At 35.6% G+C, this 25,648-nt stretch overlaps 4 protein-coding genes across 10 annotated transcripts; 1 reads left to right on the top strand and 3 right to left on the bottom strand.

Moving 5' to 3' along the window:
• Positions 1-1,090: 1,090 nt before the first annotated feature.
• Positions 1,091-10,880, bottom strand: LOC141639961 (uncharacterized). 7 transcript variants are annotated; one of them, XM_074448928.1, is made up of 8 exons: positions 10,601-10,880; positions 8,658-8,733; positions 8,068-8,296; positions 7,553-7,793; positions 5,903-6,041; positions 4,729-4,856; positions 1,738-1,865; positions 1,091-1,443 (listed from the first exon to the last, which is right to left on the bottom strand). In XM_074448928.1, the coding sequence occupies exons 1-4, from the start codon at positions 10,642-10,644 to the stop codon at positions 7,702-7,704; spliced, it is 441 nt and encodes a 146-aa protein (XP_074305029.1). In that variant the 5' UTR covers positions 10,645-10,880; the 3' UTR covers positions 1,091-1,443; positions 1,738-1,865; positions 4,729-4,856; positions 5,903-6,041; positions 7,553-7,701. The 7 variants fall into 7 exon arrangements, with proteins under 7 accessions (XP_074305029.1, XP_074305032.1, XP_074305033.1 ...); XM_074448931.1 differs by lacking the exons at positions 1,091-1,443; positions 1,738-1,865 and adding exons at positions 9,249-9,283; positions 9,706-9,803 and having other exon boundaries at positions 10,601-10,877; XM_074448932.1 differs by lacking the exons at positions 1,091-1,443; positions 1,738-1,865 and adding exons at positions 9,249-9,283; positions 9,706-9,800 and having other exon boundaries at positions 10,601-10,877.
• Positions 10,881-12,064: 1,184 nt separating this feature from the next.
• Positions 12,065-16,809, top strand: LOC141639962 (uncharacterized). Its single transcript, XM_074448935.1, has 5 exons — positions 12,065-12,540; positions 12,939-13,274; positions 14,651-14,804; positions 14,904-15,952; positions 16,460-16,809. Exons 1-5 carry the CDS (start codon positions 12,489-12,491, stop codon positions 16,807-16,809), a joined length of 1,941 nt encoding a protein of 646 aa, XP_074305036.1. The 5' UTR covers positions 12,065-12,488.
• Positions 16,810-17,621: 812 nt separating this feature from the next.
• On the bottom strand, positions 17,622-20,250 carry LOC141639963 (protein FAR1-RELATED SEQUENCE 5-like). Its single transcript, XM_074448936.1, has 2 exons — positions 19,578-20,250; positions 17,622-19,007 (listed from the first exon to the last, which is right to left on the bottom strand). Exons 1-2 carry the CDS (start codon positions 20,103-20,105, stop codon positions 17,844-17,846), a joined length of 1,692 nt encoding a protein of 563 aa, XP_074305037.1. The 5' UTR covers positions 20,106-20,250; the 3' UTR covers positions 17,622-17,843.
• Positions 20,251-20,265: 15 nt separating this feature from the next.
• Positions 20,266-23,226, bottom strand: LOC141639960 (uncharacterized). The gene is made up of 2 exons (XM_074448927.1): positions 22,590-23,226; positions 20,266-20,501 (listed from the first exon to the last, which is right to left on the bottom strand). The coding sequence occupies exons 1-2, from the start codon at positions 22,849-22,851 to the stop codon at positions 20,266-20,268; spliced, it is 498 nt and encodes a 165-aa protein (XP_074305028.1). The 5' UTR covers positions 22,852-23,226.
• Between the last annotated feature and the right edge of the window lie 2,422 nt (positions 23,227-25,648).

Below are 25,648 nucleotides of genomic sequence, written 5' to 3'. Positions count from 1 at the left end.
GCGCATATCAATACTATATATTAAATCCAGAAACCAAGGGACTTTAATGTAATTAAAGAAATTTATACAAATTAAATATACTATATAGTTTTAAATCGATAGCACCGTGTGATGGACCTGATAAAGGGACCTCAATGTAAATATTATATAGTTTTGGTTAAAATTATAATATAAAGATGCCTTGATGAAGAATATTTATGGAAACTACATTAAATTAAAATAATTAAATTTAGAAAACACAAAAAATATAGTGATTTTCCTTAAAATTAACATGCCCCACTTATGGAATTAATTAGTATCATCATAGATTTATAAATTAAGCTAAATGTAGTAAAAGTAATAGTAGCAGCAACGAGATTAATAAAATTAACGGTATTAATGTGGGAGTAGTGACAGTTATAATAATGACAGTGGGAGTAGTGAATGTAACAACGAATGTAGTGAAAGTAACAGTGATGAGAAAAAGTATGAACAATTAAATAACCAATCGACTCAAGGAAATATTTTATTTATTTAAATATAGGCCGGATAAAATTAACGAGAATAATGAATTTAACAAAAAAAAATAGAGAAATTAGTAAAAGAAACAATAGTAACCACGGGAGTAATGAACGTAATGATATTAACAAAGAATGTCGTGAAAGTAATAATATTAATAGCGGGGTAATGAACATGTCTCATAATTCGAAAATAAGTTTTACATTTCATCATAATTATAAGATATGTCATAGAAAAATATTATACTAATAGACTAATAGTAAACGCGTGAGTTAGACAACCCCAACATAGTTTATTTCATTGAAAATAAAATTTAACGGTAAATAGAGATAGCCCGGGCGAAGCCGGGCACCAAACCTAGTTGACCTTATAACGGAAACATATATAAACAGTATCGATACATCTAGAAGGACGATTTACAAACAATTAAAAAGTAGTATTTACCCGTATATTCTTTTTCTTTTATTTTTAATAGAAAAAATTAGAATTATTGATTCTTACTCTTTATCCTTTACTAGTTGTTGCACCGCGCCCTATCGGGCGCGGTGCTCCAATTTGGTGGAATTCTAAGCGGAAGTAAGGCGCTAGTGTATCAATAGAAAGCGGCGTGGTTCATTATATATGTATAGATGGTGAAACGAGCATAATTTTTATTACAAAATTTGCGTAAATACTTGAAACGTCATGCGTAATGCAAATTGGCAACAACTAAAAGTGTAGTAATATTGTAATAAAAATGAACTAATGATAATATTCTTTGTTGTTGCATTCAAAGTTCCTCAAGTCACATTTCTTTCACCTTCGTGCATACTTTTGGCCTAAGATTGCTTGGAAGCTATGTTCTTTATCCGACAGCAACATTTCTATCTACAGTTTAGGCATCAAAATTTCCCGTTTTCGGAGGTGCTGGTTCGAATCCATCTCAGGCACCCATCCGGACTTGGACTTAAGAGTACTCAAATAGAGAGAACGATCTTATTAGTATAAAGTAGAAACATATAATTCACTATCACAAAGCATTATGGCGCTTAGACTCTTATAATCCCGAGTCTTAAAATGTCGATTGACTGAATATTTTAAAAACACCAGCCAACCATAATTCTCAACATAATGAACGCTATAATCCATATTTGACGGAGGATAGGGTTTATTAGGTTGAGAATTATGACAAAAGCTATATTTAAAAACAATGATCATCAATAATCACAACTTGTTAGCCCTAGCGAAATCTTCACTGACCTAACTGGTGAGCGCCAAAAATGTAAAACAAGTACCCTTGAACTTTCCTGTAACCTGAAGAACTATATCTTCTTTACCAAGACATTTTATTGCAAGGCCCAAAACCATCACCTCGGAGTCGAGAGGGTCTGCCATATCAATTGATTGCGGAAATCAGTACAGGCCTATTAGCATACGACTAAACTGTCAAAAGCAACCAAACTACTCCAATCTTGGCAAAAGAGAGGCAATTGAGTAAAATGTCAATCTTATACTCCAGTAACTTAAAACAATCCTCTTTTTCAACGGTCTATTCCTCCACCGATCGATCTTGAATCTGCAACCTGCACCGATCGATCTAAACTCCAAAGTATTTCCCATATATACACATCTACCCAAATTCAAAAGCCATGGTAGTAATAAAAAAAAAAGTAAAAACAGAACATAAACACATAAATAAAAATGTGGAGTGCAACAACATAATCGTTTAATTAAACTAAAAGATTCTACTTTTTTTTTCATATAATGCACATCTACTCACATTTTCCAAAGGAATTAATCTCATCTTTAACATGCTTCCTACAACAGTATTAACTTTTGTCAATGAAGAATAAGTGCAACTTTAAATTTGTAGGGGGGTTTACCGTCAGATTGATAATCATCTTCTCCATGCCTCTCTAAAACGGCACCTGCCGATGTTTTGGCTACAGTAAGGTGGTATGGGCATCGCTGAAAAGTAGGGCAAATGAAGTAACAACTACTATTACTAAAGAGATGAGAAAGAGGAAAACTGGGGAGGAAAAATTGGACAGGGCATTGTGTATCTGCGCTCGGGGAACTCAAAGAAACAAAAGAAGGACAACAGGTATAAGGTGAGTTAACTCCGTTCAAATTTTCCAAATTTTCACTCAGAAATTCAACACACAATTCAATAATTCGACAAAGAAAACGTCAAACATCAAGTGATCAACAACAACAGGGGCAAATAAACAACAAATAAGGTGTTATAGGGTTTTGACATATAAGATAATATACCTGAGATGCTAATAAAACTCGTCTTTGTAATGACCAAAACCATGAACGATAAATATCTTAAATATCTTAAAACCCGGTGATTTCTGAAGGACAATTAGTTGTGCGAGAAGAAAGATAACAATAAGGAAAGAACTAAAGGTAGTTTAAATTGAAACGGAAATCCAAGAGAACGATTTTCATTAAAGGTAATTTAAATTACAACTATAAAAAGTTGCATAAAATCTGCATCAAATGTTAACTATCGAATCTTTGGCCTGGTTTGGAATATAAGAAACATTCACCTATGAAAACAGAATTTAGAAAAAACGAACATTTATTGTAAGTGAGATCTCGAGCTTGAGTTTCACATAATATATTGTTACTGTTAAAATTACAATACTACAACATATCATCCATTGAGTCACCTTATCTCACAGCCTTTTTTTTTAGTTTCACCACTAATGATTACTACACTTACATATAAAACCAAAACCAACAGTGCACCTTTAATGAGTGCACAAACGGACAAGATACTTACTTGCAAAGTCCCAAAGACCTTATCATTCATCTCCCAAGCTTTACACAACAAAAGAAGTGTTGTAGCATAAGACAAAAAAATACTTTCAAATATATATCAAAGAAATATGATTCCTTGCTCTATGTTAGATATAAAGGATTTTCTAAGGGTGTGTTTGGATAGGAAAAAAGTAGGGAAAGGGAGGGGAGGGGGAAGGAGGGAAGGGGAAGGAAGGGAAAGGAAGGGGAGGGGGAATGGAGTGTGGGTGTTTGGATACAATTTCCCTCCAAATCTTGGCTATTGTGGAGAGATTTTGATTAGGCTTGGAGGAGGGAAATTGAATCCCTCCAAATCTCTCCCCCTCCATTTCCCTCCACCCTCATTTACTATCCAAACAAGGGATTTTAGATCCCCTACTCTCCCTCCCTTTCTTTCCCCTCCAAATCCCCCAATCCAAACACACCCTAAGAGTAGACAGAAAATGAGAAAATTTAATGTCTTTTATGATTTGCAATTATAACATTCAATCCCTACGGACATAAACTCCCATAAATCCCTCACTATTGAAGCAATCATATGAATCACATAGGCTTGATTTGCTCTTTCTATCAATAGTTAACAATCAAACTTGAGGCAGTCCTAATCTTGCAACCTAAATTATGGAATCATATAGAATTTCCATATTAATGGAGCTGGAACTAAGCCCAACAGATTTTTTATCTTCCCACCCAAATAAGCGAAGAAAATATTTGGCTTTGAAGCACTCACTAATGAGTCTCTATAAGAGCCCAAAAAAATTATAAACAATGCACCAGAATCATTGGCCACAACTCACTAATGAGTCATCCCTATAATAACAATGTATTTTAATAATTAAAAACCATTATAAACAAAGCATACAAAATCAAAACCTACTCCTCTCCTGCTTCCTCTTCTCCTCCTCCTCTTCCTCCTGCTTTTCTCCCCTCTACTAAGACAATCAAGTGACAGATGCATCAAAATCAATTTACATTTGTTAGCTATTTTGGGTTCATCGTAGAGATCATAATGAATAGGGGGTAAGGGTACTAACATTACCTTTAATAGCTAGGCTATCCTTGATCCTTCTACTTTAATTGAACTAACGCCATATCTAATCCTTTTCTCCTTCAACTTCCCCTTCCCCTGCTCCCCCTTTCTCATCATTTTCCTGCCCCCGCTCCCCATTTACCTCCTCCTCCTCCTCATCATCATCATCATTTTGATTCACCTTCACTTCATCTATTAAGAAGAAAGTCAAGCGGCAAACACAGCAACAACTCAATCTGATGACCAGGCTTTCCAAAAGATAAGAAAATACCGAATTCAAATCAATCAATGATCTAGTGGCTAAGTATAAAACTACACAAAATAAGAGAAAATTAAAAATCCAGTGCTTTTAAATATTTTTTAGCTTGGTAGGAAAATATTAGACATTAAAACAAGCGGAAAAAAAAACTTGCAAATGCAGAGGAAAATCTCGCAGCGTGTAGCGTTCTTCCCTCTTAGGTGCTCAATGGTCGACAACCTTAATCATTGCCATACCCACAATTTGAGTTCTGGAAAAATCTGAATGTAGTAAGTAGTCTTCCTGCAGTGGAAAAAAAAAGAGTAAAAAACACATCCAAGAACAATTTATTCACTAATCAATCATGTGAGTTAAACTAAGAAAGTGAAAAGTCAATTCTCGCATGTTTTTTCAATAATGGTATAGCAGGTGCTACACCATTTGATAAGGTGAACTCGCCCCTATCAGTAAGAGAGAAAGAGCCTTTTAATTTCAACAAAACTGTGTCAGAAACAATGATATGTATACAAATGGTACTGTAATCTTTATTACTGAATTTTATGGAGTCGTTGTTGGATGGTGAAAGTCTTTGGTTTCTTAGGTCTTGAGCTTCTTTGTAACTTCAGCTAAACATTTGCCTTGGTAGAATGCTAGCTCAAGTTCCCGTTTACTTGGCTGTGGCGACCCATCTCCGGCAAATGTACCGGCTCCATATGAAGATCCACCTTCACCTCGTCCATTTTAAACACTCTTCGCCAAAGGTATATCCTAGCGGGACATATCGCATTCCGTGGTGAGCCAACTGTGTTATGGCGGTAAAGTTGTTCAAACCAAGTCATCGAAACTTATATGAGATGGTTTTACATATGAGACTCACCCCTTAAGATAAGGATCAACTTTGGTCTCATACAAAACTCGTATATTTGGCAGGATTATATCATTAGTACAGTTTGTTAGCTTTCCCAAAGTTACATCATTTGTCGACAAATTCTGCATTTACAACCTATTGTCTTCAAATCTTTCTTTTTCTTAATAGAAATAAATCGATACAGATTGTTTTTCGCTTAAAAATCCTCAGATTTATAACAAATTTCGGAAACTTGTAATCCTTTTCTGAAAAAGTTTATGATAATGCAGCTAGTCTCCCTTAAGACGAGAAAAAATGTCACCATTTTATAATAAAAAGTCACCAAATTAATTGATGGTGACTTTTTATCAGAAAATTTCTACATTTTATCATAAAATGGTCACATTTTATCCGTCTTAATTGCAGAACGGCCGCTTGAAATGAGTATTTGCGATGATAACGTACTTTGTATGAATTTTAGCAGAAATAAGAGGAAGAAAACCTGGGCATCACATTTGAACAGTAGAGGAACTTAAGCGGAATTCTCTTGGTCGCCTCCATAGAAACCAGTACTCCAAAAGATTCGGTTGGTTAGTTGATGAGGAAGATTGCTTCACTTCGTTTTAACACTATTAGCCGCCCTATAAATGAATTAGGGCGAAATTGACTATTACTTGAAGACTCAGATAGTAACAATTTATGAGAATTTAACAAACCCAAGTTATTGATAGGAGAAAACCTACACTTAAACCAACTTATTACCCTTATTATTGGTTTGTCAAATTAGTCATTCAATACTACGGAGTATAAATTATAGGTTTTGTATGGGTTTTCGTTTTGCCAAATTAACTACCCTTACCACCAGCAACAACTTAATTCACACAAAGTTATGGTCATGCAATTTATGAGAATTTTAAGTTTGACAAAAAGAACTTCAATACGAAGTTAAAATGTGGAGGTAGACATATCATAAACAACTAAAAGCTTACAGTTGGGGACTAAAAGCATAACATACTGCACATATTCCACCAAACAAAAATTTGACTTGAGAATGAAAGACATTTACCTGAAACTCCTGTGTATTATGGTGACTTTTGGGGCGTAAAAAATAAATCAAAGATTGAATAAACAACCTAGAACTCTATAAGAAATTATATTGCAACCATCATCATAAAGCCAAAACATTTGGCATTATTCTTTGATACAAGTTTGCAGAATTCAGGCTTAAGATTACAAGATTTACAGAAAATTATATATTATCCGAGTCGATTTCTTCGCCATAAAGTTGGCATGCCACTAATGACCACCAAATGTAATTGGTTACATTTCGTGAAATGTAGTTTAGCACTGACAATCACCATTTCACCAGTCATCACTACTAATTACAAACCTGGTGCAACATTCCTAGTAGGTCATCAAGCTATAATAAAGGCGGTAAATGAGCACAGTCGAAGTGGTAGGCTCTCGGGTTTGGCTCAAGTTCAGTCAAAACAATGGCAAGTGTAGTAAGATTTGACTCAAATTAGCTTAAAATAAGTATTTACTAAACCAAGAGACAAAAGTGCAAAAGATGTATTCTATGGAATCGTGGAATGATTGTTTGTCCCATAGTAACAAATCTGACAAGTTTGAAAAAACTTGTTTTTCTATAAAGGGACATAATATATTCACATGTCACACAATAGGAAAAAAAAAGAAGTAGAAATAAATAAAATTCAGTTTCACGTCACATTCGCAAATATAACCAAATTTGCTTAATTTTGATGTTAACAGAGAAGGAAAAGAAAAGAAAACAGACCTCTTATCCGTTTATGTCCCGTTAAATACTTTTTAGGCGTTGAATACTGACTGTTGGTACTGTTATCTTGTTTTATCAATCATCATTCTCTAAGCGTGAAAAATTCAAGCAAGAACTCTATGACAGGCAGAGACTGAATTCGGCAAAAATAGCGTTATAGAAGGTTCAAAGGTACACAACCTTACCTCTACTTAGCAAAAGGCTTTTGCCGGAGACTCCATTAAGTTTCCTAGGAGAAAATAACTAATAAACTAAAATCAAACAGTTTTCCCCTGTGATAAAAGGAGGTTCCTCCTCGAAAATACATAGTCCATAGAGTCATAGACCCAAGAAGATATTCCCGTTTTCTCTTACCCTCCTTTTAAAAGTGATTCCCTTTTCTTTTCCCCTTGTGCTCTCTTGCTATGCTTCTCCAATGGAATTTCGGTCGTGTGGTTTGAAATGCGATTAGTGATTCGTTTTTGCCACCTTTAAGCTAATACCATATTCGCCATCTGGCTCTCTCACAAACTCTGGTCTTTCTTCTCTAATGTTACACTTTCTTCCTCTTTATAAGTAGCGTTAAATCCAAACAACTCAAACCAAAAATCAAAGCCTGCAAGTCACTACATCAATTTCATATTCCTATAATTCCCCTGTCCAAGGATTATACTAAATATTCTTTTTTGATTTCCTATATTATGTCATCAAACTTTCACCGCTCTGGTAGGAACTTAAAAAATGTTTGTGGACCAAGACAACTCAATTTGGTACTGTAGTTCAAACATCAATCATCAATCGGATGACCAACAGAAAGATACATACAACAAACATGGAACCGTTATGACCTATATTCAATATTATGTAAACAAATGGAATCAATAACTTACAATTCCGATGCCTCGTATTTGACACTATGTCCGACTGCTGATTTGTTGCTCTTGTCTGTTCAGTTGTGAGTGTAGAACAAAACTCGTTATCCCTTCTATTGTATTCATCAATCCCCGCCAAATGATCAAAGATCTCATAAGACGGACTGTTACAGTAGTATTGTGTTGTAACAGGTTCAGAATAACCATATTTGTAATAATTCATACTATCTGGTGAATATGCATCATCCTGCACCAGTTATACAGAGAGTTAAGCCATAGAACAAAACATGACTCGCAATTATTGCAAAAAAAACACCTTTATACAATTACAACCATGGAAATTAACTAATAGCAGTTACCCAAATTAAAGAGACTGCCTTTTTCTGTACAAATTGCAGAAATGATGATGATAATCATGTTACCTAAGTTTCCGGTATAGATCAAGCTATTATTCCAATTTCAAAAGATTATACATCGTTTTTGCACTCTTTTACGCTTATCGTTGATCCCTTCCCTGTAGCATTGAGTAAAGCAGATAACCAATCTACTTATATTTCTAGTGGAACAATTCTCCGAGCATATGTATAAAATATGAAGAAAGAAAGAACCTCGTGGTCCGAGCTCTCGAACTGTCCCACCTGAACTGATATCAGTTCACTCGGATCAACATAAGTTCCCATGAAGCTGTACACAGCCACAATTAATCAGAAATTTTACACAGCTATTGACATTAAATATTAGGTTGCTAAAGATACATATTTATAGTTATTAGCATGGTGACAATATGTTATATAATTGGTCCATTAAGCAGATGCTCCATTACACTCTAACAACTAAATAGATGTAATGATACTGTTCAGATCAGCATCAGAGTGACAACTGCAATGGATTTGATGCATTGTACTCCGTATATTACATCTAAATAGCGAGAACATGAATTTTTCGAATGAGGAAAAGTAAGACTGGCAAAAAAAATAGTCATCAACTTGAAGCAAATCAATATTACATTGAAAGAGTGGGATACGATCATACGAGGATAGCAGTTTGAGAAACAGAGCAAATTGTGAGTAACAAGAAGTTAAAATATAGAGGCAGACATTTCATAAACAGCTAAAAGCTTATAGTTGGGGACTAAAAGCATAACATACTGCACATATTCCACCAAACAAAAAATTGATTTGAGAATGAGAGACATTTACCTAAAAGTCCTGTGTAATAGGGTGACTTCTGGGGCCTGAAAAATTAATCAAAATAAATCAACGATTGAATAAACAACCTAGAACTCTATAAGAAAGCATATTGCAACCATCATCATAAAGCCAAAACATATGGCAGTAGTCTTTGGTACAAGTCTGCAGAATTCAGGCTTAAGCAAATTATATGTATTTGCTTACGTTTCGTGAAATGCAATTTAGCACTGACAATCACCATTTGACCAGTCATAACCACTAATTACAAACCTGGTACAATATCCCTAGCAGGTCATCAAGCTAATTTCTAACAAAAAAAAAAGTTTGTGGACCAAGACAGCTCAATTTGGTACTACAGTTCAAATATCAATCGGATGACCAGCAGAAAGATACATACAACAAACATGGAAGACACCGTCATGACCTATATTCAATATTATGTAAACAAATGGAATCAAGAACTTACAATTCTGATGCCTCGTATTTGACACTATGTCCGACTGCTGATTTATTGCTCTTGTCTGTTCAGTTGTCAGTGTAGAAGGAAACTCACTATCCCTTCTGCTGTATTCATCAATCCCCACCAAATGATCAAAGACCTCATAAGACGGGCTATTACCTGTGGTATTGTGTTGGAACACGTTCATAATAACGATATTTGTAATAATTCATACTAACTGGTGAACATGCATCACCCTGCACCAGTTTATACAAAGAGTTAAGCCACAGAAAAAAAAAAAAAAACATGACTCGCAATCATTGCAAAAAAAAAAACACCTTTATACAATTATTACTCACGTAAGATCGATTTATCAACAGAACTACCAAATGTCAGTCTTCTACTCATTTAAGTAGAGTACCTTACACACCAATGACGGTCTTAAATTCTTAATACAAATAGATTGTTTTATGCACCAAATCTCAGCCTTGTACCCTTGTACTCCTTTTATGAGTAGATGTTTTATGCACACATCAATCATGTTAAAGACACCTTAACATGAAATTGACATGATCATAAGAATGTAAATGTATCTTTAAATTAGTACCCTGATGAAAATAATCTGAATTAGTATAGACTCCATACAATGCAGTTTATCATAAATCCAAACAACAGTAATGGGTAGCAAGAATTTTCATTCATGTATCAAAGTAAGAGTGAATAATAGACTAATAGCTACCAGAAATTAAAATTGGTCCAAATTATGCATGCAATCATTTTACTAAATCAGATGATTGCATGCAATCAATTTAAACCCAAAAAACTAAACTTTAAAAATTATTTAATTTAATTCACAATCAATATTCCACCTCAATAGTTAACATATAGAAAGAAAATCACAAGGATGAATAGGGCAACTTACTTGTTACGCTTTCGTATCAGCCGGATTGAATTGGTGATCGCCATTGTTGTTAACCTCTGATGTGACACGCCTATGACGGAAAACAAGTGCAAGAAGACCAAAACAATTGCTGAAGAAGAAACGCAGGTTTAATTAAAAAGAACAAAATAGCAAATAGTATGAGGGTAAGGAAGAAGAACATGTTCAATTAAAAAGAAAAGAAGTTGATCTCAAAGAAAATGAGGACGAAAGAAGAAAGAAAATAGCAATCGGGAGAGAAAGGGAATAACAAATGGAGGAAAGGAAAGACGCCAAAACAATAAAGATAATAGCTAGGGGCAAAATGGGCAGAAATGGCATAAATTACTGTTCTAGGAACAGTAACAAAGTTGGGGCTTTTTAAAGAGTATGGATTAAGAACAACCTATATTAATAAAGATTAGTTAACTTAAAAAAAAAGAAGAGGGAAATTTATTTTAGAAAAAAAAAAGCAAATAAAATTGAAACCTTGGTCCTGTTTGGTAAACAGCGGATTAGGATTAGCAGAAGCAGATTTAGAGAGCAGATTTGACTAGCGTAATGATTTAGCATGTTTAACTAGCAGATTTATTTAGCAGAATTGTATTACAGGTGTTTGGTAATTGACAGTTTTAGATTAGCAGATTGTTTAAATCCTTTGTAAAATGACAAATAAGGATATGAATAAATTATTTATTAAATATATTAAAGGAAGGTTAATATTTTTTAAGGGGTAAAAAAGACATTTTTTTTCTTTCTAATCCGCTAACCCAATATGCTAGTAGGACCAACATATTGCAAAATAACATATTGGACTCCAATATCTATTTCAATATGTCATTAACCAAACGCTTCTAAATAAAGCGTATTAAGTAAGTCAAACATGCTAAACCTCTCTAATATGATGAAATTTGGCCAATATGCCATTTACCAAACAGAGCCAAGTATCAACTCCAACCACCGACTTAAAAAAGAACAAATAGTATACTACGAGTATATTAAGCGTGAATAATGACAGTGTTAAGCCTGTTTTTGGTTTGCATTTGATTTGATTGCAATATTTTATTCGGTGGATGCAATCTTTAGTTAATAAATTAAAAGTCATAATTTTAATGTGGGCCCGTCATATTTGTCAATCAATTGAGCGGGAAAATTGTGAGCAACTCTTATCCTTTTAGTTTAGTAGGGATTTGATTTGACTGTAATATTTTATTCTGATTGTAATATTTTATTCGGTGGATGCAATCTTTAGTCAATAAAATAAAAGTCATAAATTTAATATGGATTCACCATATTGTTAATCAATTAAGCGGAAAAATTATAAATAGTTCTTATTCTTTTAGTTTAGTGGGAAGGGGGGATGAAATTTAATTTTGACAAACTAGTACTAGCAGTGATAAGACATATTTATGCCGACTAAACTAATCCTCAACTAACATGTCTTCACCAACATTAACTAATTAATTAATACAATTAGTCTCCCTTGTGACGGCACCTATCCGTCACAAGGGAGAGACGGGTATATTTGATACCATATTGTTCTAAATGGAGCAGCTTGACCCGTGCAACATAAAAAAAGAAAGAAATTTGAGTGGGACATAGATTTGACATTTTGGGTTAAAAAATTAATTGTTTGGTCTTTCCCTTCCCAATGCACACGGTTAACCACAACAATCATAATCACTTTCTTCTCTCATCAACAGTTTTCAAAATCCCTGCCCTCTCTCTTCTGAAACTCGTCATCTTCATCTCTCAAACCCCAACTCCTCATCTTCATCTTCATCTCCGCAACTTTTCTCCATTTAATCCTTTCTTTAAGCAATAAAAAAACACAAGAACTTTATTTCTTCATCTTGATCGTCTATTACAGTGGTAACATTTGACAAGAAGGATGGGGAAAAAGCAAATGGCGAGGAGGACGACACCAAACAAACAAATGGAAGGTATTTCTTCAACTTGAATCGCCATTTTTTGGATACAGTTTTGTTCAGTAATCACATTTCGTTTTAGGGTTTTTTTGGTAAGATTTTGGGTAACAAAGTAATGATGACATTGGCATAAAAATCTTCAAATGAGGGCGTAAATATGAGACAATAATCAGATTAGGTTTATTGTTTTTTTACAAGAGAAATATGCATTTTATTTGATGTCAGATTACGTTTTGATGGTTTTTTCCAGAAAAAAAAGGTTATTTCTCGGTTTTTTTCCAGAAAAATTGTTTTGCATGTTGACTGAAATGGGTTCGCATGTTGATCCGTTTATGTTTTAAGGTTTTTAGGCTTTAGGTTTTTAGACTTAAGGGTAGTTTCTGATAATATTTTGGTATTCAAAATGTCACCAGGTGAGAAGAAAGGAAAAGGAAAGGTTGGCATGCAGAAGGGTAAAGAGAAGGTCCGATCTGGGGTTTCCTTCAGAGAACCGGTGGAGACGGATAAAAGGGAAGACAATGATGCGTCAGAAGAGATTTCTGAGGACACAGAAGCGAGTAGTCAGGGGGACGGGGAAGGCAGTGGTGATGAGGGAGGCAGTGTTGAGGAGGGTGGCAGTGCTGAGGGCGAGAAGCAGGGGTCGGAATCAGACGATGGTCGTTTGGCAGAGGTGCTTAATCAAGTGGTGAAAATGGCAGCTGCTCTTGGGGAAAAGAAGAAGAGGAAGGAAGATAAGACGCCAGCAGACGGTAAAGCCTAACATCTTACCATTTTATTTTAGAAATGTTATTCTGATTGTGAAGTATGTTTGTGGCATGAATTTGTGTTGATATGTCACCACATTAGTGTAGACCAGAAATTATCAACAAAATCATCTTTTCTCTGTTGTTTATAGGTTTGAGCACCATATGACAGGGTAACAGATATGCTAAACACATGGTCACATAATTTTGATCATTAAAATGTGACCATATGTGGTGAAATATGACCACTTTACAAATACCAGAATACTTAATGTGGTATCAGATTTAGTAATCACATGGTCGCACATTTCTGATCATTAAAATGTGACCGTATATGGTGAAATGTAACCACCTTACTGGAGAGGAATTATCAAAATATGGTAACAGATTGACAATGAAATGGTGACATATATCTATTCTTTAAAGTGTGACCATATGTGCTGAAATATGTGCAGAAATTTCACCACCTTACCGGATACCACCAAACTTAATATGGTATCAGATTTACTAATCACATAGTGACATATTTTCGATGATTAAAATGTGACCAAATGTGATGAAATGTGACCACATTAATGTAGAACTAAAAACTTAAAATGGTAACATAAATTAACATGGTGACATATTTAGATATTTGTAGTATGTGACCATTTTTGTCAAACAATGAACTTTCGACGTATAGTTCCATATATGTTAACATAGTGACATATATATGATTAAACAGTGACCAATGTGTGGTTGTTTTAGTAGTGACCACAATATTTTAGAAATGTACATATATTTAATTCATATGTGAGGGCATCTAATAAATCTAAAAATGGTGACATGTATTTAGTGTTCAAATGTCACCATATTTCAGTAATTTAGCTAATCTAAAATGGTTACATTGTTTTCTTAAGATGGTCACATAGTAATTATGTTGACATGTATGACAGTATTTTAAAATGGTATCATAAAAGACAAAAGTTGGAGACACATGAATTAAAATGGTGACATATTTTGATATTTGTAATATGTTACCACTTTTGTTAAAAACCTAACTTTCGACATATAGTTCGATAATTGTTAACATAGTGACATATATATGATAAAACAGTGACCAATGTGTGGTTGTCTTAGTAGTGACCACAATAGTTTAGAAATGTTGGTATTGTGTTCCAATGTGACCATATGTGAGGGCATCTAATAAATCAACAAAATGGTGACATGTACTTTAGTGTTCAAATGTTACCATAATTCAGTAATATAGCTAATCTAAAATGGTTACATTGTTAGCCAAAGATGGTGACATATTAATTATGTTGACACGTATGACAATATTTTAAGATGGTCACAATAATGACAATATTATGTAATGTGACCATTTTGTGTGTTACATGTAGAGCCATCTGTGAAACCTGTGCAAGAAGAGCCATCTGTGACAGCTGCGAATGTTGTGGAGAGGTCGAAGGAGCTTGAGGTTGGGCAAGGGTCCAAGAGAAAGTTAGCTGAAGGGGCAGTGGTCCCAAAAAAGAAACGAATGAGAAAGGAAGGAACGTATGTTTACCATTTTATTGTATCTGATGAATTGTTCGACATCATGTTATCATGTTAAGCTTTTTTTTTAAAATATTAATACATTGTCTCCGAATATAGGAAGATGAAGGAGGTCGAGGGACATGGATCACCAGCTTCCCTACACTACGTCATAGAGCATTTATCGTCAGCTCAGAGGAAGGATGTTGAGGATATAGGGTTTGGAGGTCTTCTCGAGCTGAAGGCATCTAAGTTTATTCATACCATGGTTGATTGGGTCATTGAACGATATGATACGCACACTAGACTGCTTTTGTTTAATAGGTTTGTTCATTTCTCAATCAGTAAGCATGATGTTTACGATGTCTTCATGTTACCGTGTGAAGGGGAGGATGTGCCAACTGTTACAGATGATAAAGAGCTAGTACAGAGTTGGAGAAAGAGATTTGGTGCTTTACCAAATAAGGATATACAGCTGGACAAAGTTGTTAGAGTTGAGATGCTGAAATTGGTGGACGGTGGACCAGATTTTAAGAGGCTGTTTGTGTTATTTGCAATGGGATCGTTTTTGGCCCCGACCGTGCACAATCGAATCGACACTAGGCTGATTGGGGCAGTGGAGGATGTTGATGCCATACCAAAGATGGATTGGTGTTCATACATTATGGATCGTTTTGACAATTCCGTTGACTCATGGAAAGAAAACGAGGGCAAAAGCATGGGGGTGCCTAATGTTCTTCCGGATAGTGTACTTTCACCGCTGATTTGGAGGGTCTGCACTGAGAAGAGGACACTACCCCTGATACGTCATTGGACCTATGACGCAATGAAGAAGCGAGTTAAGGAGGAGTGCAAAGCTTACACCGTGCATAGGGGCTTTGGTATAGGGGTGTGGGATCTGACCACGTATCCGATATCACTTTTTCTGGAAAAGAAATTCTACAAGGTTGCGGTTGACAGGGTTGAAGCTGAAGTGACCGCTATCAGGCAGGAGGCAGCTCGACAGGCCGAGAAGGACGACGCTGGGGTGGAGGCTATCAGGAGGGAGGAGGGTCGTGCAGCCGAGAAGGATACAATTGCACAGGATACTGGAAGTAGGACTGTGACTTTCACACTTCCAGACGACCTCCCTTCTGATGAGGATCTTCGCTTTAAGTACAACGACGTAAGTACTAGCACTTTAATAAATTCTAAAACAATTTATACTGAATGATATGTACGAACAAAACTTACACTGCTGCTGTCTGAATTGTTCCAGAATGTAATGTGTTGAAATGTTTAAAATGGTCACATTTTAGGACTAGGGTGACTACATTCTGATTTAGTCCTGAAATGTGACCGTTATAGTCGAAATATGCTGCTTTGTAGTAGAGATAAAATCTTGACATTCTGATTATATATGGTAACATTATCCTTTAGTGTGAAATGTTTGTATTGTATGACCAATTGTTACCATGGTAGTTGTAAATTCTGGTTGTACATGCTGAAATGTTGGTATTGTATGGCCAATTGTTACATTATGATTCATTGTTAAAAATGTGAGTCAACTAAGTGTGTTTTTTTGCTGTGCAGCCACGTGTACTTAAATGGTACCCGCATAAAGAGGAACCGTTTGATTTCACGCTTGCATCGTGACATGGCGGCGAAATGATGTCGGATCCTCCTTTGTCTCAAAGCGGTGCGGAACGAGCATGAAGGAGTTGGTGAAGCGGCGGGTGAAGCGGAGCGACCCCTCTCGCAGAGATTGGATAGCGACCACACGTTCAATGCCGAGTTCATAGCAATGCTTGATCAGGTGGACGCAGCTATGGAGAACGTGGTCCTCCCGCCATCCTTTGATCTGGGGTTAGATGACATTGGAGAAAAAACGCCCGCCAGGTCGTACGAGCTAAGGTACACTCGTGCTCGAGACCGTGCACCAGGAGGACCCGTTAACAATCCCGCTCCGGAAGTAAGCCGTGCACCGAACCGTCCAGTCCCAAAGCCTGCCGGAAAGAAGAAAACCGTTCCTGCCGTATCTCGTTAGTTTAATTGTTGGTTTTTATAATGAAGACTTTGTAGTTGTTGGTCGTTTTGGTAATGTAGTGTTTTGGGACAAGAATTTGTGTCCTTCGGGCTGTGAACGGACTGACAAATAGCCCTTGTTTTGTAAACATTTGAACTACCCCCATGCTATGACATGGGTGCACTAATGTGGTCACATTATTAGCAGTAATGTAGTTACAATTTCAGCATGTCTTTAAATTGTGCATTTTTATTACGCAATTAAACAACAACATGCGTTTTGCTTAAAAGGGCAACACTGAACCTTAAAATGGTGACAGTTTGGTAAATTCATATTGTGTATAATGTCACCATTTTATAGAGTTTCTGTAGTGTAAACAAATGCCATAGAGAATCATTGTCTTTCATATATATTGTCAATGTGTCGTGTATAAGGTGACCATATTACAATTAAAATTGTGCAAATTTTATTAAGCAATTTGACAGCAAAATGGTAACAAATGCCATAAGAGTTTTGCTTAAATGGGCAACACCGAACCTTAAAATGGTTACAATTAACAATTTTGTAAATTTATATTGTTAACAAATGGTAACACATGGCATTTTGATTGTTGACATTGTCTATAATGTCACCATTTTATAGAAATTCTGTCGCGTAAACAAATACAATAGATAAATCATTGTCAATGTGTAGGCTATAAGGTGACCATATTAGAGTTAATTGTTACCTTTATGAGCAGAAATTAATGAGTAGTCATAGGATGAGTTATTTCAAATATATTTAGTTAAAAGGGTAACATATGGATCAAACAAGGATACATTTGTGAGCAACAATGGTGACATATGGGGCAAAATAAGCAAACGTTGGTATATATCAGAATGTTTGCACAAAAACCGTGTCGGGATAAGTTTCCAAGTTGACCCAAAATAAAGGCATTTAGATAGCAAAACCCATACAACCAAACATGGGCACATAAGTCCACTTGTTTGGGGACATTAGTGATATTTGGTCCACAGTAGTACAAAACACCTAAGGATTGCAATGTACATGGTATGTCATATAAGACGCGGCACAGCGACGTACATAGTACTATCCCCTGTCCCAACTTCAGACCCTTTCTTAGCCTTTTTCCTCGTGCCCATGTTCCTTTTTTTTCGTTGACTACGACCCTTAGTAGTACAACGTACAGGGTCAAGAATAGGAGGCTCGGAACCATCAACAGTTGGTTCCTCTTCCTCCATATTAAGCTTAGAAAATAACAATTGGATCTCCTCATTCGCTTTAATAAAGAGCTTATCCACGACAGCTCTTGCATCAGAGACACTCTGACATTTGCTGATGAGATAGTTCATAGCCGTCAACATTGATCGACGCCAATTGATGGCGTCATGAGCGGCATTTCTGCGTACGTCGCTTGGCAGGAACCTCTCCCACACTATAGTCTTTGAAAATTTGGTCCATCTACGGAGTATGTACCTTTCCGGTATCTCGAAAACAGAATGCATGTGGAGGATACGGATGATGTGGCTGCAAAGCATACCCTTAACCTGGAAGTTTCGGCACGTACATTCTGTTAGCTGGTTCTTACAATCGTACGTCACATGATGGTTGTCCTCCTCTTGGGCAGCAGGGTAGACACGATACAACAACACCTGAGGGTCATCAATCGGAAGGATGACAGCACGAGTACCCATGGCAAGCGCGAATTCTTTCTCAAACACTCGAAACAGCTCCGATGTGTAAACCTGAGATGCATGTAGTAACAAATCCACTAGAGGGTACACAGAAGATGGTGTGGATTTAATACCGTTGAATTCTTTACGCTCTTCCTCACCCCGCCATCTTTTGACCGTGTTTTCAAATATCCCAAAGAATTCGGTAACGGATGTAGTCTTAGAAGCTTGAAAGCCCATTGCATGGTTTGTGCTCTCACTCCTTTGGGACGATAAAATCCCGGCTGAAAAGAATTGATTGTTGAAAGCAGTGCTCCATTTGGCTCTATGTTTGTACAATCTCTTAAACCAATTATGGTTGACTAACCCATAATCTGACAACATTTTATGCCAAGTCTGCTCAAATTCAGCCTCATTGTAGCAACCATGAAGGCATTTGTTGAATAGATTCTGGAACGGACGATCACCCTTTAGTTTACCGAAGTGAGATATGGCGTTTTGTTGAATGTGCCACTGACATAGACGATGTCTGGTTTGGGGATAAACCTGTCACCATTGTAACATTATCAATACTGACGTGGTCTATAGAAAATATGAGAAAATGTAACCATATTAGCATATGTTTCTACAAACAAAGATGGTCACATATATGGCATATTCTGATGACATGAGAAAATAGGACATAATGTTTCTATCTTAAGTAATGTTATTGTTAAGAAAGATGGTCACATTTGTGGTTTATAGACAAAATGGAAAAATGTAACCATATTAGCATATGTTTCTACAAACAAAGATGGTCACATATATGGCATATTCTGCTGACATGAGAAAATAGGACATAATGTTACTATCTTAAGTAATGTTATTGTTAAGAAAGATGGTGACATTTGTGGTCCATAGACAATATGGAAAAATGTAACCATATTAGCATATGTTTCTACAAACGAAGATGGTCACATATATGGCATATTCTGCTAACATGAGAAAATAGGCCAATTTTGTTATTATCTTAAGTAATGTTGGTGTTAAGAAAGATGGTAACATTTGTGGCGAAACATGGCGACACAATACAATATGACCCCGTGTAACCATATTAGTAAAAAATAAAGGTCATACCGTTTCAATTGCATTTGCTATTGCTTGGTCTTGGTCAGTGAAGATAGAGACAGGACGAACATCCTCACCCATGGATTCGTTGAAAACCTTGAACAACCACTCGAATGATTCTTCCTTTTCGTTCGACACAAATGCACAACCAAACATGACATTGGACCAATGGTTGTTAATACCAACAAAGGCTCCACAAATGAGATTGTACCTATTGGTTCGATAAGTTGTATCAAAGATTAAAAGATCTCCGTACAACAAATAATCATCTCTCATCATCGCATCCCGCCAAAACAGGTTACTTAATCTGCCTTTTTCGTCAAACTGAACGCGGAAAAAGAAACCCGGCTCCTCCGCTTGCCTACTAGTCATGAGGTTGATCAAAGTGGCTGCATCGCCACCTTCAATTGATTTCATCTTCAATCTGTTAACGTAATTAATATGGTCTCGTTTTGTGTGACCGACAAACGAATCACCACCAGCCCCGGCCGCAGCAACCCTAAATTGGACTGAAGGAGGTACATGCGCTTCAGTCATTGCCTTTATTAATTCACCCTCCGCTTCTGAAATTTTGCGCTCAGACCTATGATGATGCTGCCACTGGACGGGTGTGAAAGGATGATTATGCTCAAGCACGTGCTGCACTACCTCCCATAATCCATCACCATTTACTTTTGTCCTAACACAGTGCGCACATTTACAAATGAGAAATTGCTGCGTTCCTACTACTGACTTCATTCCCGTTCCCATGTACACCTTCACAAGAGCATCTAAAGTATCTCTCAATTAGCGGCCTGTCTTCCACGTCAGCCCTACGAGATGTTGATTTCTTGATACTAAAGCCCTTGAGTTGCGAATGTTTCTTATACAAGCTGAAGATGTGCTCCCATTTCCTAGCTTTTATTCCAAGTAAACAACCTGATAAATCCGTACCTATGACAACATATATTAAGCATTGGTTAACAGGGGAACACTGAATGATAATCAACTTTACTAAGAATGTCACCATTTAAAAATTGTTAACACACAACATGCAGTCACATTTCTTACTAAAATGTCTACATATCATAGCTATCCTGGTCACATTGTAACATTTAATGAAAATGTAACCAACTTTAGTCATAATGTCACCATTATATCCTTTTTAATACAAACATCAGTACGTAACCATTTTCAGTGAGAATGTCACCATTCTAAGTTGTAAATACACGCCTCATGTTGTCCGGTTGTTACTAAAACGTCTACATATTATAACTATGATGGTCACATTTTTCAAGTAAATTAGAATGTATGCAGCCTTAGTCAAAGGTCACCATTTTAAGTTACAAAACTCTCTCAAATTTGAAGAAATACCTTCCATTTGTTGAAGGAAACACTATTCAGTCAGAATGTCAGCATTATAAATTGTTAACACATACAACTTGCTGACACATTTCTTACTAAAACGTCTACATATCATGACTATCATGGTCACATTATAACAGAATATCAGAATGTAAAAAAATTTACTAATACTGTCACCATTTCAAGTTTAAAAATTTGTACCTAAAACGTGTACATATCATGAGTTTCGTGGTAACATTATAACAGTATATAAAATGTAAACAACTTCAGTCGTACTACCACCATTTCAAGTTTAATTATTTTTAGCAAAAACGTCTACATAGCATGACCATCATGGTGACATTATAACAGAACAACAGAATGTAACCAAATTTAGTAACAGTGTCGCCATTTTAAGTTTAAATATGTTCCAACATTTCATACTAATGCAACTACAAATTAGAACTACAATGGTCACATTTTAATAGTAAATCAGAAGGGAACCATATTCAGCCCGAATGTCACCATTATTAGTTATAAACACAAACTACTTGCTGTCAGTTTTCTTACTAAAACGTCTACATATCAGGAGTATCATGGTCACATTATAACAGTACGTAAAATGTAAACAACTTTAGTCATACTGTCATCATTTCAAGTTTAAATATTTTTAGCTAAAACGCGTACATATGATAACTATCATGGTCACATTATCACAGAATATCAGAATGTAACCAAATTGTGTTATAGTGTCACCAATTTAAGTTTAAATATGTTCTAATATTTCATACTAATGCAACTACAAATCGGAACTACAATGGTCACATTGTAATAGTAGATCAGAAAGGAACCATATTCAATCAGAATGTCACCATTATTAGTTATAAACACACACTACTTGCTGTCACGTTTCTTACTAAAACATCTACATTTCATCACTATCAGGGTGACAATTTAGCAATACAGTGGTCACATTTTAATAGTTAATCAGAAAGGAACCATATTCAGCCAGAATGTCACCATTATTAGTTATAAACACAAACTACTTGCTGTCAGATTTCTTACTAAAACATCTACATTTCATCACTATCAGGGTGACAGTTTAATTTAAAGGGTAATAGCTAAAACAAATTAATGGGTTTTGACAAAATAATTCGTTTTGCTTAAAATGGCAACACTGAACCCTAAAATGGTGACATTATATCGTTACATGATAGTCTGTTGAAAACGAAATTTGTGCGTCTGTCAGGTTAGCAGCTGTAAGATTATGCACGCTTAATCTTCATCTTCAACTCCAACAACATCAGAAGCTTGTCATTCACATAAAAAAAAGCTCATTCTGTATCTAATGAACAAATACTTAATAAATTGAACGATCAAATCAGCGAAATGTAGATGTTTACCTAACACTCATAAACACAGAGATCTAAATCGTAAAACATGACTTTAAAAGAAAACATGGTAAAAAATATACCTACAATCTCATGAACACAAGATGAACAACAAACTTCATGAATACTTCCCTTTATGCAAGTAAATATGAAAAATAAACCTAAAATCGTCCAACAATATCATGAAGAACACAAAGTTTGCAAATTTAAGCAAGGAAGTTAGAAAAAATAATGGTGACAATTTGTTGATTATAGCAAATCGTCCAATCAAAACATCACCATAATCAAAACAAAATAAAAAACAAACCTTTGCTCATCAACATCGTCGGAAAATCATCGTCTTTACCATCAAATAATTCAATCTCAGGAGTCTCATCATTACCAGAATCCGCTACAGACTGTGCGGTCTCTGAATCAACAATTTGTTGATTATTATCATCGTCGTCTTTACCATCAAGTACTTCAAAAACGGCGGTCTCAACAATACTAGAATCTGCTGCAGGCTGAACGGTCTCAAAATCAACAATTTGTTGATTATTGTCATCCTCCATTGCCGAGTTCTCCTCCATAACAATGGTGTTGTGAGAAATAATTTAAGCAATGAACATGATTGTGATAATTTGCATGAATGTTTGATAATAATTATGAATTCTTCTTTAGAAATCCATGATTAAACAATGGAAATTTGACTGAAAGTTTAGGGGGTTAGGGTTGAGGAAGGTGAAAGCATAGGAGGAGGCAGTAGGTAATCCATCAACAAAAATTTGGGACGTAAAGTGTGATTTGGTGTAGGAATTCATGCAAGATGGCATTTAATGCCCTTGTACCTTTTGTTCCCCACTCACTAATTTTATATAATATTTGTTGGCCCACCCATATGCACTACCCGCCCCATATTACACAATGTGGTATCGATTTGCCCCGTCTCTTGTTTGTGACGGATAGCGTCCGTCACAAACAAGAATTTGTGTAATTAATAAAATCACCTTTTCCCTTTCCCTTTTTCCCCTTTCCCCTCTTACAATCGACAAAATCGATTAAGTTTGTATATATTATGTGGGGTTGAAAGGAAGTTGGTGAAGTAATATATATAATATTTTAATCGGTTGTAAGAAAAAAAATTAAAAGAAAAGTAGAAAGGAGAAGATACATAATTATTCTCTTTTTTCTTTCTCATCTCATATTGTTTGGTCATCCGAAATTCACAAATAGGATTATACATCCAGTTGTACCATAAGCATGGTACAACCAAGTATAAGAATCCGAGCTTACGTGTATTCTTTCTGAGCTAATTTAAATTTCATGTTTTTAATGTGTAAATGAATGAACTCAATACTTTCTAATAAAGCTCATATTCTTTAATATAAAGCTCGGATACTTTGACACAAAGCTCAGGTTCTACACTGTACAACATATACAACTGGTTGTATAGTCCATGAATTGTCCGAAATTTGTTTGTGATAGGTAATGCTCTTCCCTATTCTTTAAGACTTTTCACATTTGTTTTGGACAAATTTAATGGTATGCTAATATGTGGGGATGCAAATGAAAGTAAGATAGAGTATATAGAGTCACAAGTTCTTATACTTTATAACCATAATAATAGGTAAATAAGGAAAGTGTAAGATTTTTATAAATTTGCCGTTTTAGAAAATGTGAAAAATCTTAGATACTAGGAGGGAGTACCTAGTGACGAAGCCAGAATTTGAACTTAGGGGTGAAATATTTTAAAGGGGGCGAACAACTAATTTCATAAGGTCCACTCAAAAAATTTTCGAAAAATTTAACTAAAAAATTCGAAAATTTCATCCCAGCTCCACCACTGAGTACCACATCACTTTAGTTTTCTCTCATAAATGATACTCTCTTCTATTCATTTTAACTCTCCTCTTTCTAAATGGCACACAAATTAAGGGAAAAGTTATTTTATTGTAAAGTATTGTGGTGATGTAAGGTAATTGGAGAGAGAAAAAGTATTATTGTGGGGTAAGATGATTAAAATAAGTATTGTTGTGCGGTAAGTTGATTAAAATAAGATAAAATATGAGTATTGTGAGGTATTGTTGTGGGGTAAGGTGATTAAAATAAGTATAAAAGTTTACTAAATAAGGAAAGGGGGAGAGTTATATTAATAGATGAAAAAGGAAAGGATGATCTCTCTCCTCCATTTGGGTGCGGCCCAGGCCCGTTACATGATTTAACATGGTTTCAGAGGCCACGGTTATTATCCTGGGTATGATGAATTAACTGGGCTTATTATTCGCAACCGTTGGAAAATAACACGGTTTGCTATGGGCCTCACATGTGAGGGGGGAGTGTGAAGAAAACCACCCATATATTCCCACATGTGAGTGTCCACATCGATAAAAGAGAGAGGAGTTACCACTTTATAAGGCGCTACTCCCTCTATAAATAATTGATTTTAGAGTGGAACCTCCTTGACCTTATAAAACGAACTCTCTCTCCTCCATTTGGGTGCGACCTGCGCCTGTTACATGATTTAACATACTATAGAAAAGAAGGTGAAAACTTGTGAAAAAAAAGTAGTCCTTTCACCCCACTTTTATCGTCTTATATTTTACTCCTTCCTATTCTACATAACCCTCCCCTTTCATGGAGGGCACGAGAATTAAGGGAGGATAGTATTATATGATAAAGTATTGGAGTGGGGTAGGAGATTGGAGAGAGGGAAGATATTGTGTGATTAAAATAAGTATTGTTGTGGGGTAAGGTGATTAAAATAAGGATTGTTGTGGGGTAAATTGATTAAAATAAGATAAAGTATGAGTATTGTGGGGTATTGTTGTGGGGTGAGGTGATTAAAATAAGTATAAAAAAGTCACAACAAGGAAATATGGAGAGTATTGTGAATAGACGAAAAATAAAATATGGAGATTTATTTAAAATAGGAGGGAGTATTTCTTGAAGGGTTTAAGAAATAAAGTAAATTTACAACCCTATCCCTCAGAACTAAAGAGAATGGAAGACAATCTCATTTCGATGGAGAAAGTAGTATTTCGTAGTTAGTAAATTAGGCACAATATTAATAGTTCACTCAATTACCATATTAAAAAATAGGACCATTAATGAAGTGAAATTTGGGAGAAAAGAGGACAATAAAATGAAATGTAGAGAATATTCAATTCGCATATATATGGGCCAGCGTCGTGCTGTATAAAATGAGAATTTGGGTTAGATGACATAGTAGAGCAACATATTCCTCTGTAGGGTTCGACTTAAAGACTGATGCATTCCATTGTCAGTTTGAAGAGCCATGGGCCCAACTATGTATTTTTTGGGCCCTTGGCCAACCTTGTAAAGGTAGAACTATATATGAGTAGGCTGTAGGCATCATCCGGCAGAACG

This window comes from Silene latifolia, unplaced genomic scaffold, assembly GCF_048544455.1.
Source record: "Silene latifolia isolate original U9 population unplaced genomic scaffold, ASM4854445v1 scaffold_651, whole genome shotgun sequence".
In the NCBI taxonomy this organism is placed as follows: Eukaryota; Viridiplantae; Streptophyta; class Magnoliopsida; order Caryophyllales; family Caryophyllaceae; genus Silene; species Silene latifolia.
This window is presented reverse-complemented; position numbering and strand designations above follow the sequence as displayed.